Below are 16,464 nucleotides of genomic sequence, written 5' to 3'. Positions count from 1 at the left end.
TAAGGACCTACTGTGTGCCAGGTTCCCTAAAGAGGCCATGTGGCAAAAGTATAGTTCTGGGAGACAGAAGTGGGGATCCTGGTTTCAATGCAGTCATTCCCCTGCTGAGATTAGAGCAATCAAAAGAGAAACTGAGCCAGATGAACTTGCATTAGAGACTTCCCACCAGTCTCATGGGACAGGCCCAATGTCAGGGTCCCATCCGGACACCCCATTGGAACTTGTCTTCCTTGGGCCACACCCCTCCCCTACCAGAGGCTAGGACCACTGGCCAAGGATTATCCCTCTTCCACAAATGCTACAGCAGACAAGCTCAAATTAGAAGCACCTAGCTGGGTGATGTGAGGAGGAGAAGGCATCTTTGTATACAAGCAGCCACTTTTTTTTTTTTTAAAGTAGGTTTCATGCCCAGTGAGGGGCCCAGTGCAGGGCTTGAACTCACAACCCTGAGATCAAGACCTGAGCTGAGATCAAATGTCAGATGCTTAACCGACTGAGCCACCCAGATGCCCCTCCACTATCCTATATTTTAAAAATTTCTTTTTTTTTTTTACCGTGCACCTTTTTTTAAAATATGAAATTTATTGTTAAATTGGTTTCCATACAACACCCAGTGCTCATCCCAACAGGTGCCCTCCTCAATACCCATCACCCACCCACCCCTCCCTCCCACCCCCCATAAACCCCCAGTTTGTTCTCAGTTTTTTTTATCAGTCTCTTATGTTTTGGCTCCCTCCCTCTCTAACCATTTTTTTTTTCCTTCCCCTCCCCATGGTCTTCTGTTAAGTTTCTCAGGATCCACATGGGAGTGAAAACATATGGAATCTGTCCTTCTCTGTATGACTTATTTCACTTAGCATAGCACTCTCCAGTTCCATCCACATTGCTACAAAAGGCCAGATTTTTTAAATTTCTAACATGAGTTAGAAAAACTTTCCCCCAAAACTTTAACTTGTATATGTACACAGACTATATATATATATATATATATATATATACATACATAACCATTTTATATACACAAATGTATATATAAAGATGATCAGATGTAGGCAAATGCATAGAATGTGTGGTAAAATAACCAAAGAAATCCATAAAAGGCCAACTGTTATCGATCTGGGTGTTAAAGAGCATGATTTCTTTTTCCCCATGCTCATCTAAATTTTCAGCTTTTCTGCAATAAGCACATGTTTCTTTTCTAATTATAAAAAATCTATACACTTCTGAAAGACTAACACCCTGTACACTAATGTGGAATGTGAGCTAAAATGAGAATGGATAGAGCTGTTCAGGAATATCTAGAAACCTTTATGCATTAAGGTTGTTATTAACTAATAGATTAATCAATTTTCAGTTGTCTCTTAAAAATTTTTATGTGTGTCAAAATGGAAGAGCTTCAAAGAGAGTAAACTTTTCACAGTGATAGTCATAGCAGGTAGTGTTAGTGCGAGCAGATTGCCATTGAAGTCAACATCTTTAGCACCTAGCACGGTGCTTTGCACACAAGAGCAATCAGGTGTTTGGCTCAATTTTTGTTTTTGTCTTCGTAAACAAGTAGATGAGAGACAGTAACTTAATGGCCTTGCTCTTGGATAAACTGGTGAAAACAGATCTGGATACAGTAAAACCTCGGATTGCGAGTAATTTGTTCTGTGAGTGTTCCTCAAGACGAGCAAACGTTTCTAATAAATTTTAAATTGATAAACGAGCAATGACTTGTCGTACAAGTAGTACATGACGCTGAGGGTCACATGACCACAACCGAGCCAATGGTTCTTCTCTCTCTCTCTTTCTCTCTGTCTGTGGGATTGTGGATGGTCATCTCCCATGCTTGGATGCTCGGTCTCAGGCCATGGTGTTTGGCAGAAATCAGTGATCTTTCAGAATGTTGGAAGGTGCCCACAACGGGCACTACTGTGTTTTTGGTCACTTCAAAGCACCTCTGGACAGTCCTTTGTTTTTCCAGACAAGAGTGAGCTTAGGAATGCTTTGCTTCCTTCTAGGTCAGGCTGCCTGCAGATAGAGACCCTTTCCTCTGCTGCCTTATTGCCAGTTATATGAAATACAGTCTATGGCAAGAGTCTATTAATACTGTCCTGTAGAAGTGATTCTGTTAGTGATAGTGAAAGTGGTCTTACACAATAACCCTCCTCTCTCTTGCCTCCCACACACCAGACACGAAGGCTTTCAAAGGTAAGTGCAGGTTAATTTGTTTATTTTTCTTTCTGGTTTGTATTTTCTTTATTATTTTGCATTATATTACAGTATTATAATCATTTTTGTATGAATATTTTTGGATTATGGAACGAATCATCTGAGTTTCCATTCTTTTTTGAAAACATTTTTTGATGTTTTTATTTATTTTTGAGAGAGACAGACAGAGCATGAGTGGGGAAGAGGCAGAGAAAGAGGGAGACACAGAATCCAAAGCAAGCTCCAGGCTCTGAGCTGCCAGCACAGAGCTCAAGATCATGAACCACAAGATCATGACCTGAGCTGAAGTTGGATGCTCAACCGACTGAGCCACCCAGGTGCCTGAGAGTTTCCATTATTTCTTATGGGGAAATTTGCTTTGATATACAAGTGCTTCAGACTATCAGCATGTTTCTGGAATGAACTCTGCCCTCAAACCAAGGTTTTGCTGTATTTCAGTCATTGAAGGAGAGTAGCAAGCTAAGTAAGATTTATCTTATTGTTTTAGTCACATGCACTAATTCCCTACTTACTGTGTACCAGCCCCAGTTCGAAGCACTTTAAAAATGTGCTTATTAGGAAAATTTGCTTAGAAAAAAGTGCACATGACAGCTCTGAGTTTACTTTCCTTACCGGGTGGATGTGACAGAAGCGATGCTGGGTCACGTGGCTCGTGCTTGGTCTCGCAAGTCGTAAGTGGGATTCGAGCCCCCGGCCTGCCGGGAGCTCATTTCCAGCCACCACATGGGGCTGCCCCTCTACTGGTCAGATGCCTCGCCTGGGTAGTGCACACACTGAATGCTGAGTGTCCTACCGCGGGGTCAGCGGTATCTCAGGTAGAGTCTTAATCTGGAACAAAGCCAGCATCCACCCCCCTCCACCAAAGTCCGTCTCCGCCAAAGACCCTGTCCTAGAAGGAGGGGTTAGACAGACGTGGGAAAGGACAGCTGACAGTTTGTAATCAAGGAAAGAAAAAGAACACAAAGCAGAATCAGCCACCCCTAGAAAAGCAAAGCCCCCTCTGTGGAACCGTTGAACACGGAAGCAAACAGCCACAGGAGGCAGAGCCCAAGACCGAGGATACTCCTTGCGATGCCTGGGTTGAAACGGCAACACAAGGGACGGCCTGTGTACCCTGCTGAAGGAAACCTTAAAGGTGTTCGATGTTCTCATACAGACTTTCGAAATGAAAACATTGGGGCATGAAAGGAACACGAGTCAGTTCCAATCAAGAGAGTATCCCTCCGGTTGAAAACACACAGAACCTCTCCTCGCCCTCCCTTTCTGAGAAAGCGGTAGCTGTCGCATGGTCACATGGACCACGGCGCTTTCTGTACCTGTTCTCAACGCCTGGCCAGTTTCCCGAGGATGACTTTCTGACCACCTTGCATAATTCAGCACTTGCCTGATCGGAACCAAATGTCCCCAGAGAGATGAATGTAAAATAGGACTTTTATTTTTTTTATTTTTCTAGTTAGGCCCATTAAATGGCACTTTGTTAATGTGTTGGCACGACATAACTTCTGAGTCCAGATTCACATGGAATTCTGTGCTGAATTTTTACCCAGGTCCTTTCTTAACGTAGGTTCGTTTCCTTTTGAAAGTGCCCTCTACCTTCTGAGTTTGTGTGATAACACAATTGAGGCACGGCGTGATTTGCCAGCCTAGATCCTTCCAATTTGTCAGTTAGACTCCCCAGTGCTGCCGCCGACATGATGTCTCCTTAAAGGGGTGTTTTAGAGAGAGAGAGAATGAAATTATATTGTTTTTCCCTTCGGTTAAGAGATCAAACGCCCACCAAAAGCCCTTGGGGTAGTTTCTTGGGAGATAAAAATAGTTCATCATTTTCCAGCTCAGAGCATATAAACCACCTCTGATGAATAATGTGGTGTGTGTGTGTGTGTGCATCCCAATGATTTATCAAAGCCATAAACTGACATTTTAAATATATTTCTTTCCACCCACATTGGAAACCACACATAGGAAAAAAGCATGAATTTATACCCTTAACACACACAACTGCAGAAGTACTCGACTCTGCTTTGACCCTAGTTGGTATTTTCAGGCTCCAAATCGAATAGTTTATAGACCCCTGGGATAGAGTTATTTTATTTCAGGATCACAATATTTTGCTATTTGCAAAGTTGCCAGTATAAAAAATGCTTCCCGTTTAATTGTCTGAATTAACTCAAGACCTACTCACCCCGGGGAACGTTACTATCAATGATCTAAGAGCGAGCAGTGGTCCTGAGCACACTGGAGGGAAACACCCGTGTGGTAATAGTTCTCGAACAGCCAGAGTGTACAAGATAAAACGGAACTCACCCCTGCAGGGAGACACGTTAAGTCAGTCTGTGATCCACTGCCAAAATCCTGGCTGGCGCCATTTTCTAGACCCAACTAATCATGACCTTTGTGGATCCTGGAGTCCTGTTCCAATCCACAATTAACTGTTAATTGGCCATTATTTTAAACCTTGCCAGCCCCAAGCTGGAGTTAGACCCTGCACCGTCGGACATGACCTGTTTCTTACCATTGTTTTAAGTGACATAGACCTACCTCGTCAGTGAACGTTCTTGAATCCTGGACTCTTCCTTAAAGTGTATGAAAATGTGTGTGAGAGAGACGATAGAGCACAGGGAGAGAAGACCAAAGACACCCCACAGGAAAACCCATTCATCTACTCTTGAGGGTGGAGAAGTGTTATCTGTTCAAAGACTTAACGACCAAACCGACATGCTGTCTCGCGAAGAGAAGTAGCAGCTCTGATTCGAAAATGTCATTTGGCAGGCCCTTCTGGCCAAGAACTTACCCTGCAGATGTCCTTAAGGCAATGGTTTTCAACCCTGGCTGCATATTAGAATTCCCAGGAGAGCTTTTAAATATCCCATGTCTGCCTGCACCCCACACCAGTTAACTAAGGATCTCGGTAGACGATCCCTGGTCAGAGTCAGGATTTTGTAAATCTCCTTGGCCGGGAGGGTGGGGGGGTGGGTCAGGAGGAGTTCCTTCTTGCGGCCAAAGGTCCAGAACGAGTGCTTTTAAAAAGGCTCTTGGTTATGCTTCCTCACCCCCAGCTACTAATCCTTTGTTGCTCACCTGTGCACAGAATGAAGTTTCAGTGGATGATCTCATTTAATCCCCTCAGTAACCTTGGGAAGTAGATCCCACTGTCCCTGGTCAGAGAGTGAGGCTGTGGCCTTAGCAAGCTCATTACCAGTCCAAGTTGCACACCTGCACCGTGCTAATGGGCATTGACTGTCAGCTGGGGTGTCTCTAAAGCTCTTGTTGATTGGTCGTACACAGTGTGTACTCTTTCTCCATAGCAACCAGGCGTCTTTCTTCTGCCTTGTATGTGCTCAGCACTAAACAACAAAAAAAAGCTTCAGTTCATCTGAAATTTTTTAGAAAGCTCTTCTTAGGCTGCCCAGAGCTTTCCAATTTGTTTCTCTAAGACACACTCTTCACTCATTTGATTTACTCAACAAATATTACTGAATGCCTCCTGTGTGCCTGGAGCGAAGTGGTGACATCAGACACCAAAGTCTCTTTCCTCTTGGAGTTTAATACTAGCTGAGGGTGACAGGCACTGGGAGTGACAGTCATTACATATGGTGGTAGGTGTACCGTGAGGAAAATAACGAGGGGAACAGAATTTTGCCTGGTAGGGGAGGGTGCTGCTTTAGCTAAGAAGATGCACAGAGACCTGAACAATGCAGAGGAGCCAGCCGTGTGAAGATCTGAGGAAGGAGGACTCCGGGGAGAAGAGCTAGCTGGTGCAAAGGTCCTGGGGCAGGGCTGAGCTTCATGTTCTAGGGACAAGTGCGGGCAGGGAGAAGCCATAGAGAAGGAAGTGAGCTGGGAGATAGCAGCAGAGGCCACACTGCGTGGGGACTCTTTTTCTTTACATATCCTTAAAAAAATGTTAAATCTAACATCTTTCAATAACATTTACATAAGACCTGACAGAAACGCCGTTACATCATTTATCTCATTCAACTCATGGGAGACAGAAATGATCATTTTAATTTTATAGATGAGGAACCTGAAGTCCGTACACGTTAAATGCGTGGAGACGTCAAGCTCTAGGAGGTTGGAGGGCTGAGATTTGAAGATGCTGCTCCGTGCAGGGCTGGTCGTATGTTAGCCATTCCATGAATGACCGTTGTCCCGATGAAAAGACACTGAGGGGAGCCTGGGTGGCTCAGCTGGTCACAGTGTCCAATTCTTGATTTCGGCTCAGGTCATAATCTCATGGTTCAGGAGTTCGAGCCCTGTGTCGGGCTCCTGACTGATGGCGTGGAGTCTGCTTGGGATTCTGTCTCTCCCTCTCTCTCTGTCCCTCCCCTGCTTGTTCTCTCTCAAAATAAATAAACTTTAAGAAAAAAAAAGACAGAAGAAAAGACATTGAGAAATCTGGCATTTCTTCCTCTGACAAAGTCTCCCCGAGTTTAAGCCAGTATTCAGACTAGACTCACAGAGAGCAAGTCTTTCCAGGGTTTTGGTCTCTAAAATAAGAAGTCATCATAAATTAATGGTGCGTTCCATTCTTGCTTTGCATCAGCAGAAAATACACAAGTCAGGTGTCCAAATATGGCAAGTGAGGACCCTCATTAGTAGAGAATCTGAGTGAATTTTTATACATAAGTAACTTCTTTTTTGAAATAGCCCTCTCCTCTCTGCCCCCAAATCTAGAATCCCCTTGTATCTTAAGACCAATTCTGTACTGTTTTCCACCAATATCTGTTTATTGCTCAAGAAACACAAGCAACATTCCTTTTCCTTTATTATTAGTTCTTCAGGTCATAAGATGCATCAGATAATAAGAACAAATCTGCCTTGTCTCCTGGGGAGAAAGTATAGTTCTCATTCATTCTTTCATTCATCTGGCAGACAATTTCTGAACTTCACCTACACAGCAACCCTGTGCTTGTTTTTTGAGAGGCATCAAATAATATTCCCATTTTTCCCCATTTCTGATGAAAGCTTCTTCGGTGCTATGACTCTCTCCCCCCACAATTGTTTCTCCCCCAAGGCATCACCCAGTCTAGCGTTTTATGTGCACTATTACATGATAGGTGTTTAAAGCAGGGCAGGACAAAATGTGTTCGATACAAAACAAAACATGTTCCTCCACTTCAGTCTGCCAGAGAGCTAATTATAGTTTATGATTCCAAACGGCAGCTTCACATTCGCTACTGTTGCCAGTTCGGGTAGATTTCAGTTCACAGAGTGGTTTGTGATTTGTGTCATGAGAGATACAAAAGGAAAACATCAATAGCGTTTTGGCACGTCATGTGTTGTAAAACAGACTGATAAATGGTCAGCGTAATTGTTCAAAGAATAAAAGCTTCTCTTACGCTAGAAGGCTTAAAGGAGCTTCCCAGGAACCTTACTGATGTCTTTCTTCTTTGTTATATTATTTATTATTATATTATTTTTATTCTTCTTCACTTGACCTTAGCCAAAAGGCTGAGAAGTGATTATCATTCTCCTCCTCCTAATGGAGAAAACTTGCCAACCCTGAATCTGACACAGGAGATGCTGGGCAGGACCTTCGAACATCAATACATTTAATTCTGGACTTTGAGATACAGATCCTCCTTTATTTTTCTGGACATTTAAAAATATTTTTAAAGTTGGAGCACCTGGGTGACTCAGTCGTTGAGCATCCGACTCTTGATTTCAGCTCTGGTCATCATCTCGAGGTTCGTGAGATCGAGCCCCACATCAGGCTCCATGCTGAGCCTGAAGCCTGCTTCAGATTTGTTTCTCTCTCTCTCTCTCTCTCTCTCTCTCTCTCTCTCTCTCTCTCTCTGTGCTCCTCCCCTGCTTGCTCTCACTCTGTCTCAAAATAAATAAACATTTAACAACTATATTTTTTAAAGTATCCAAAGAAACACAATCATATAAAAATTTAGGAAATATCCATTGTTAACGTGTGTGTTATACATACTTCCAGACTTTTTCTGTGCCTGTGAATATGTATATAATACATGCTTTACGTGGATATGAATGACTATACCATTTGTTTTTTACAAAAATGGAATTAGGCATACTCTTTTTTTTTTTTTAATGTTTATTTATTTTTAAGAGAGAGAGACAGGCAAAGCACAAGTGGTAGAGGGGCAGAGAGAGAGGGAGACAGAGAATCCGAAGCAGGCTCCAGGCTCCAAGCTGTCAACACGGAGCCCAACGCGGGGCTCGAACTCACGGACCCTGAGATCATGACCTGAGCTGAAGTCAGATGCTTAACTGACCGAGCCACCAGGTGCCCCTAGGCATACTCTTTAGTAACCTGCTTTCCTTGCCATTTGACACAATATTGTGCATTTGACTGTACCTTTATTTTTTTTAAGTTTTATTTTGTTTTTTTTTTTTTTTTGTATACTTATTTTGAGAGGGGGAGAGAGAGAGAGAGAGCACGCTCGTGATTGGGGGAGGGGCAGAGAGAGAGAGGGAAACAGAATCCGAAGCAGCCTCCAGGCTCTGAGCACAGAGCCCCACGCGGGGATCAAACTCACCATGAGATCATGACCTGAGCCAAAGTCAGACACCCAACCAACTGAGCCACCCAGGCGCCCCATGACCCTATCTTTAAATTAGAGCAAAGAAAATTGCAAAATTTCCCTTATACCTCTTTTAGTGAGAAATCACCTTTACCATTACCAAGTTCGTTTTTTAAATAAACTTCTGTCCCATCGTGCTAAAGCCTTACTTCTTAATACATCATTATTAATGTGGCTGAAGAATAGTTCCATACATGGAAATGTAATGCAACATTTTTAAACTCTAAGATGTGGAACACATTGCAGAAAGATCTGGATCTGGTCTTGGGCCGTTTAAGGTGTAATGAATGAGGAGCCAGAAAACCATACAGAACATCTCACTGCAAGGCTGAGTCAGGAGATACAGACAAAGTGATGGGATTCTGTGAGGCAGTGTTCTGGGCATTGGCTGGGGAGATTTCATGCAATGGGTGAATCACGTGGGGTCTGTAAGGTGGCTGAGGGTTGAGCAGAGAGAGAGAAGTTAAACAGAGGGAGAGAAGAGAGAAAATTGATCAGAGAGAAAACACCACGAAAGACATGAAGGTAGCAAAATATGAGCTGTAATTTTTCCACCTATGAAATTGACAAACATGGTTACCCGTCCGACTTCAGCTCAGGTCGTGATCTCACAACCCATGAGTTCTACATTGGGCTCTGTGCTGACAGCTCAGAGCCTGGAGTCTGTTTCAGATTCTATGTCTCCCTCTCTCTCTGCCCCTCCCCCGCCTGTACTCTGTGTCTCTCTCTGAAAAATAAACATTAAAAAAAAAAAAAAAAGAAATTGACAAACATTTTTTTTTTTACTTGGTGCTGACAAAGGTCAAGTGAGATGAACCCCATCGCTGTTCCCTGATTGGAGTATAAATTGGTAACCACTGTTATTTCTGGAAAGCAGTTTTGGGCTCATGCATTGTCAGCTGTGGAATGCTCATACTTTTGAGCCTAATAATCCCATTACTGGGAAGGTGAATAAAGATGTGGCCAAAAGTATATATGCAAAGGTCTGCATCAAATTGTTCCTCATTGTCATGAGAATTTGTGAAAACCCTAAATGGTGAGTAGTTTATACAAAACCTATAATGGTATACAATTTCCAAATTTTCTACACCGAATTGACGTTAGTCTTTCTTTTAATTAATCTGAGGTAGGTTTTATAGGACGGATGAAGTTCAGGGAACAGAGCAGTCCAGCTTGTCTAGAGCACAGGTTATATTTAAGGAAGTCATGGGAAATAAGGGGCGCCTGGGTGGCTCAGTTGGTTGAGCGTCCCACTTCGGCTCAGGTCATGATCTCACAATTCGTGAGTTTGAGCCCCACGTCGGACTCTGTTTTGACAGCTCGGAGCCTGGAGCCTGCTTCAGATTCTGTCTCCCTCTCTCTCTGCCCCTCCCCTGCTTGCGCTCTGTCTCTCTCTCTTTCTCTCTCTCTCTCTCTCTCTCTCTCTCTCTCTCTCAAAAATAAACATTAAACAAATTTTTTTTTAAAAGGAAATAATGGGGCGCCTGGGTGGCACAGTCGGTTAAGTGTCCGACTTCAGCCAGGTCACGATCTCGCGGTCCAGGAGTTCGAGCCCCGCGTCGGGCTCTGGGCTGATGGCTCAGAGCCTGGAGCCTGTTTCTGATTCTGTGTCTCCCTCTCTCTCTGCCCCTCCCCCGTTCATGCTCTGTCTCTCTCTGTCCCCAAAATAAATAAACGTTGAAAAACAAATTTTTTTTAAAGGAAATAAGACAGGAATTGTAGCATGGAGAGTTTCCAGTAGAGGCTGGGACGTGGTAACTGGTTGGATACAATGAAAAAGTCTGCAAGGACACCAGGAAACTGCCAGTGTAAATAGGGGAGGCAGAGTCCTTTTGGTGCATGGGGTTGGGGGGAAGTTACTGTATCGTCTGCCCTGAGTTGGAGATTCATCTAGACATCAAGAGGGGCTTTCCAGTGGTCACTTCTGGGGTGCAAAAGAGCAGTTATGCACTCATGCATTCACTCACTCAGCAAACAGTGCTTAAGCGTTTGCTGTATGCTAAGGGCTATGCTGGGTCCGGCAGATGCAAAAAGAAGGGGCCTTCCATTACAGCGGGAGCACCCGGTGGGGGGTGTTGGGAGTGGGGGAGGGGACCGAAGGGAGGGAGTGTGGACGGGGAGAGCTTAGTGCTAAGAACAGTACCAGAGCACCTTCTTGTACCTCTCAAGGACTCAGCAGTGAGACAGGCGGAGATCTCAGCGTGTCAGACGCCAGGGGAAAGGATGCAGCGGGGACATGGGGGTGTTGGGCCTGTGCTGTCAGAAGGAACCTTCCGGGAGGATGCAGCCTGCTGTGCCATGTACAGTGTCCAGAGGGACAAAGGAGCATTGGGATCAGTTCCAGAAGCAGCCATATCTAAGGAGGGGCTAGGGTGAAGGGGGGCAGCCATATCTAAGGGGGGGCCGGGGTGAAGGGGGGCATTAGAAGCAGCAGGAGGGGTCCAGGTGACCTTCAAAGTCAAGTGGGGACCTGCGTGTTCATGTGATACACTGTGCTGGTTATCACAGAAATAACACACCGCTGGAGAAAGTTTGGAAAACAGAAGCGTAATCCTACCGAATTAAGATAATGACTGTTACTATTCTTGTACATTTCCTTCCAGAGTAATAGTAACATAGAGTTTTCACATAGTTCTAACATAGAGTACACACACATCTTACATCTTGCATTTTTCACTTAACATTATAGCACGAGCATTCTCTGGGTTGCTACACAGTGTTCATAGTTACTTAACTAATATTCCGTCAAGTTGTACAACAGTTTGTTTCACGAGCCCCTCCTCTTTGACATTTGTTTAAACAATGGATAATAAGGATAAGACTGTAATTAAAAATTGTCATACATAGTCTAGAGTATCTCTTATTCCCAGAAGTTATGTTAACAGGTCAAAGAGCATGAGCGTAATCTTCATGGTCCTTGTTGTCATTTGTATTTGCCACCAGATCGTTCCCAACGATCACCAAAGTGACGCCCTTTTTTTCCAAATTCCTTACTTTCCTAAATCGGGAAGTCCAGGGCTCAGTGTAGTAAAGGTCATTATAACCTCCCAGAATTTTCCAAGCTAGAGATCTCTAGCATAGCGTAGCTATTAAAATCCATGGGGCGCCTGAGGAGCTTAGTTGGTTAAGTGTCAACTTCAGCTCAGGTCACGATCTCAGGGTCCGTGAGTTCAAGCCCCACATTGGGCTCTGTGCCGACAGCTCGGTGCCGGGAGCCTGCCTCAGATTCTGTGTCTCCCTCTCTCTCTCTGCCCCTCCCCTGCTCACTCGCTCTCTCTCTTCTCTCAAAAATAAATAAGCATTAAAAAAAAAAAAGTGAAAATCCCTAGTCAGAAGGAGCCAGGAGACCTAGTGCTGATGTAGAATTTAAGTCACTTAGGTTACCATGTTGTGCAAACCCACTTGCAACTTTATTGTAAAGGACTTCTCTACCCCTTCCTCCCCCTCCTAACATGCTTCCTAGTATTAAAGTGAGCTAAAGATGACTGATGGAAGAATGTTGCCCTTCCTCTGGGCTGGGGCTGTGCCCTTCTTGGTGAGGCTCAGCTCAAAAGCCTCCTGTTCATCCAGCCCCCTGTGCACACCTCAGGCTGTTGGCTCCGCTTCAAAGGCAGCCCCGTGGGTGAAGAAAACACAGATAAAGGCAAAGCGATGATAAGGTGGCCGTAAATCTGAAAAGTACGTTTTCTGGCATTATCAATTATCACTCCGTTTCAAATATGCATATGGGGTGGATATTCCAGTTTTCAGTGTGGTGTGTGTGTGTGTATGTGTTTAAAGGCCTTTTAAAACATTGCACAATCCTTTATACCCTAATGTGCTGTGTGTTTGGCATTAAAGAGCTGTCAGGGCTGACTTGTAGCTTGGAAAGGGTAAGGGTTGAGGTACAGGCAAGTATGGGCTGGTTTACTCACGGGACAGAGTCTGACTCCCGCTGGTGACCTGCCTACAGAGAGAGCCTTGCTCCTCGGATCCCAGATTTTGGTCCACACTGTCACAAATGCACAATGTAAGACACAGGGAGTCTCCAAAAGAAAGGGAAATCGACTGTATAAAATCTTACTAGTGCATCCGGCAAAGCAACCCACCCTTGGTTGTCAAGAACACCACATTTGTTGGGGCGCCTGGGTGGCTCAGTCAGTTAAGCGTCTGACTTCGGCTCAGGTAATGATCTCGGGGTTCGTGGGTTTGAGCCCCGCGTCGGGCTCTGCACTGACAGCTCAGAGCCTGGATCCTGCTTTAGATTTTGTGTCTCCCTCCCTCTCTCTGCCCGTCCCCTGCTTATTCTCTCTCTCTCTCTCTCTCTCTCTCTCTCTCTCTCAGAAATAAACATTAAAAAAATTTTTTTAAACACATTTGTTGTGGGGGTCTACAGAAATGAGTATTCTGAAACATTCCTCTGTAAGACACAGTGTGTGGTATCTACACCAGTGCTGTTGGCACTCGAGCAGGAGAATAAAGGACCGAGGAGATGGACGCGTGCGCTCGCTGCCTTGCTGACGTGGGGACTGTGTTGTTTGTTTCTGCAGATATAAGCAGAGGCGAGTCCTGCAGGGAGGACTGCACTTGTTCTGCCTGCTCGCTCCGGGCCCCCACCATAAGTGACTTACTCAATGACCAGGACTTACTAGACGTCATCAGGATAAAGCTGGATCCGTATCACCCGACAGTGAAAAACTGGAGGAATTTTGCAAGCAAATGGGGCATGCCCTATGACGAACTGTGTTTCCTGGAGCAGAGGCCTCAGAGCCCCACCTTGGAGTTCTTGCTCCGGAACAGTCAGAGGCCGGTGGGCCAGCTGATGGAGCTCTGCAGGCTCTACCACAGGGCCGACGTGGAGAAGGTCCTGCACAGGTGGGTGGATGAGGAGTGGCCCAAGAGGGGGCGTGGAGACCACCCCAGGAACTTCTAGACCTCTCCGCTTCCCACTGGCCTCTTTGGACATTGAAACAGCCACAGGTTAAGGAGGAATGTGGATCTGTCCTTTCTTAAGGGTTTAGGATGAGGACACATGACAGTGGACATTGGTTTTCCCCAAAGCTGGTGGTTTTTTTTTTTTTTTGGAGGGGTAGGTTGTGTTTTGGTGGTGGATTTTTGTTTGTTTAGTTTTGCACATCTGTTTTAATTTAACATTTGAATCTGGAATTGGGAAAAATACTTTGTAGACTCACGTAGGGACCAGGGCCAAAGACTACAATCAGAATGGACTCGTGCCATGATGAAAATAAAATTATCCTCTCCCTTAAATACTGTGGAAGATTGAAATAAGAACTAAGATTGTTGATGGCCCCAGTTGATCATCATCCATAGGATCCTTCATGCTGGACGGGACGCCCACAGCTTAGAAGAAACATGAGGGACGTTAAAACCTTGGTTTGTGAGTATAATTCGTGCCGGAAACATGCTTGTAATCCAAAGCACTTGTCTGTCAAAGTGAATTTCAAGAACCATTGGCTCAGTTGTGACCATGTGACATTCGGCATCACGTACGACTCGTATGGCAAGACATCGCTCGTTTATCAAGTTAAAATTTATTAGAAGCGTTTGCTCGTCTTGCAGGACACTAGCAGAACGAGTTACTCACAATCCAAGGTTTTACTGTACTTAGGTGAAGTAGCAGGATATTGGTATTATGGGGCCATGCCTTCAGACCACACGTGCCGTCTTTTTTATTCAAATGCTTTTGTCATCCGTGCACTGTCAAAAATGTCATCTGCTCAAGTATTTTTGCAAGAAATAAAAAATAGTGGTTTGGGGAGGAAAGAGTCAGGAATCAGGAGGGAGAATAAGGACCTTAGGAAAGTGTTTCACAAAGAGAGTACACAGAATGCCCTTTGTTACCCAAGACTTTTTAAAAATTAACTTAATATGTACTTTTCCATCTTTTGTGTAAGGCTGAGTGTTTTCACCCATGAGATCAAGCTTCGTTAAGAAACAAAACTCACCAGGCCCAACGTTGGAATGTAACCACTTCTAGTACCTACTGTCCCAGCTGGATACAGGGTCACAAACAAACACTACACAGAGGTTTAGCCAAGAATGGGGGATCTTTCACGCTGACGCTGGGGCAGGAGATCGGCATTAAAATCCAACTTTTAAAAGATTTCACACCGAATGAAAAATTGGTTCCAAAGAATATCTGATGTTCTTAGATGGTTTTAGGGGGAGGTGAAGTGTGGTTGATAGAAGGGTTTGCTGCTGGAAAGATGGGAGGAAAAAGCCCTTTCCCTCCTGCCATCTCCCCCCTCCCCCCTCCCCCCTCCCCCCTCTAGGTCTCCACTGTCTCCAAATGGAGACAGAAAAGAGCAGGTGGTCCTCCACCCCCAACCCCAGCCATCGTTCCCACAGTGGGAGGATGGGAAGGTTCCCTTATTCCCAGAGACTCCCTCCACCCCCAGTGACACAAGAGAGAGGGACAGAGCCAGAAGAAAGGGCAACCTGGTGGAGGAGAGGATTGGAATAACAACACCCCCACCAAGGCGCCCTCCCTCCATCTTCCCTGGTCTTCCCTGTCACCACCCCCCCCCCCCCCCCCCAGTTCCCAGCTCAGTGGATACTCTGCTCTATTAAAACCCATGGCACATCACACACCACCCTCGGTGGCTTGGAGCAGTAGCTGGGGGACGTGGCCTTCTAAATTTCCATTCAGTAGGGTCACAGCTGCAAATTTCATAAAAAAAATTTAAGTTTGGGCCGCCTGGGTGGCTCAGTCGGTTGAGCATCTGTTGGCTCAGGTCAGGATCTCACGATTCATGAGTTCGAGCCCCACGTCGGGCTCACTGCTGTCAGCACGGAGCCTGCTTTGGATCCTCTGTCCACCCCCCCTTTGCCCCTCCCCCCCGGTTCTCTCTCTTTCTCTCACTCTCTCAAAAATAAACAAACATTTAAAAAAATTTAAGCTGCTAATATCCCAGATGTTAAATCTGGAGAATGGTGAAAATTTTTCCCATGAAAACACTTGTTACACGTGGTGATTAGGTTCTTTAGAACTGTCAGTTTTGTATTTCACAAATTTCTGAATTAAAAGTTTTTCGTAAGCTGGCTTGGGAATGGTCCCTGTTGGCACTACTTCTGGACATGATTCCGATTTCAAACTCAAAATTTCTTTTTTTTTTAAATATAATTTATTGACAAATTGGTTTCCATACAACACCCAGTGCTCATCCCAACAGTGCCCTCCTCAATGCCCATCACCCACTTTCCCCTCTCCCCCACCCCCCATCAACCCTCAGTTTGTTCTCAGTATCCAAGAGTCTCTTATGGTTTGCCTCCCTCCCTCTCTGTAACTTTTTTCCCCCTTCCCCTCCCCCATGGTCTTCTGTTAAGTTTTTCAAGATCCACCTATGCCAAACTCAGAATTTCAATCTCAAAACAGACTTTGAACTCATCATCGTATCTTGAACATGGCTGTTGTTTGTTAATGTCAGCTGAGTTTACCTGTGAGCTGGATCAGATACCTTAACGGGCACCTGGGTGGCTCAGTTGGTTAAGCGTCCAACCTTGGCTCAGGTCATGATGTTATGGCTAGTGAGTTGGAGCCCCGTGTCAGGCTCTGGGCTGACAGCTCAGAGCTGCGAGCCTGCTTCCGATTCTGTGTCTCCCTCTCTTTGCCCCTCTCCCGCTTGTGCTCACTATCTCTCTTTCACTCTCTGTCAAAAATGAGATTGTAAATAAACATTTAAAAATAGGGAAAACATTAATT

General features: G+C 44.9%; 1 protein-coding gene across 7 annotated transcripts in view; it reads left to right on the top strand.

The window, feature by feature from the left end:
• EDARADD (EDAR associated death domain) overlaps positions 1–15,805 on the top strand; it is a 90,303-nt gene extending 74,498 nt beyond the window's left edge. For 5 of the 7 annotated variants that reach the window (XM_043596244.1, XM_043596242.1, XM_043596238.1 and 2 more), the window contains 2 exons: positions 2,176–2,193; positions 13,292–14,009. In XM_043596244.1, the coding sequence (XP_043452179.1) occupies positions 2,176–2,193; positions 13,292–13,674 (401 nt within the window). In that variant the 3' untranslated portion in view covers positions 13,675–14,009. Of the gene's footprint in view, positions 1–2,175; positions 2,194–13,291 lie in introns of all 7 variants that reach the window. The other 2 variants (XM_043596241.1, XM_043596239.1) reach the window with 2 other exon arrangements.
• The last annotated feature ends 659 nt before the right edge of the window (positions 15,806–16,464 follow it).

Source organism: Prionailurus bengalensis, chromosome D2 (assembly GCF_016509475.1).
Source record: "Prionailurus bengalensis isolate Pbe53 chromosome D2, Fcat_Pben_1.1_paternal_pri, whole genome shotgun sequence".
Taxonomy (NCBI): Eukaryota; Metazoa; Chordata; class Mammalia; order Carnivora; family Felidae; genus Prionailurus; species Prionailurus bengalensis.
Note: the sequence above shows the minus strand (reverse complement) of the source record. Positions and strands in the feature narration are given on the sequence as shown.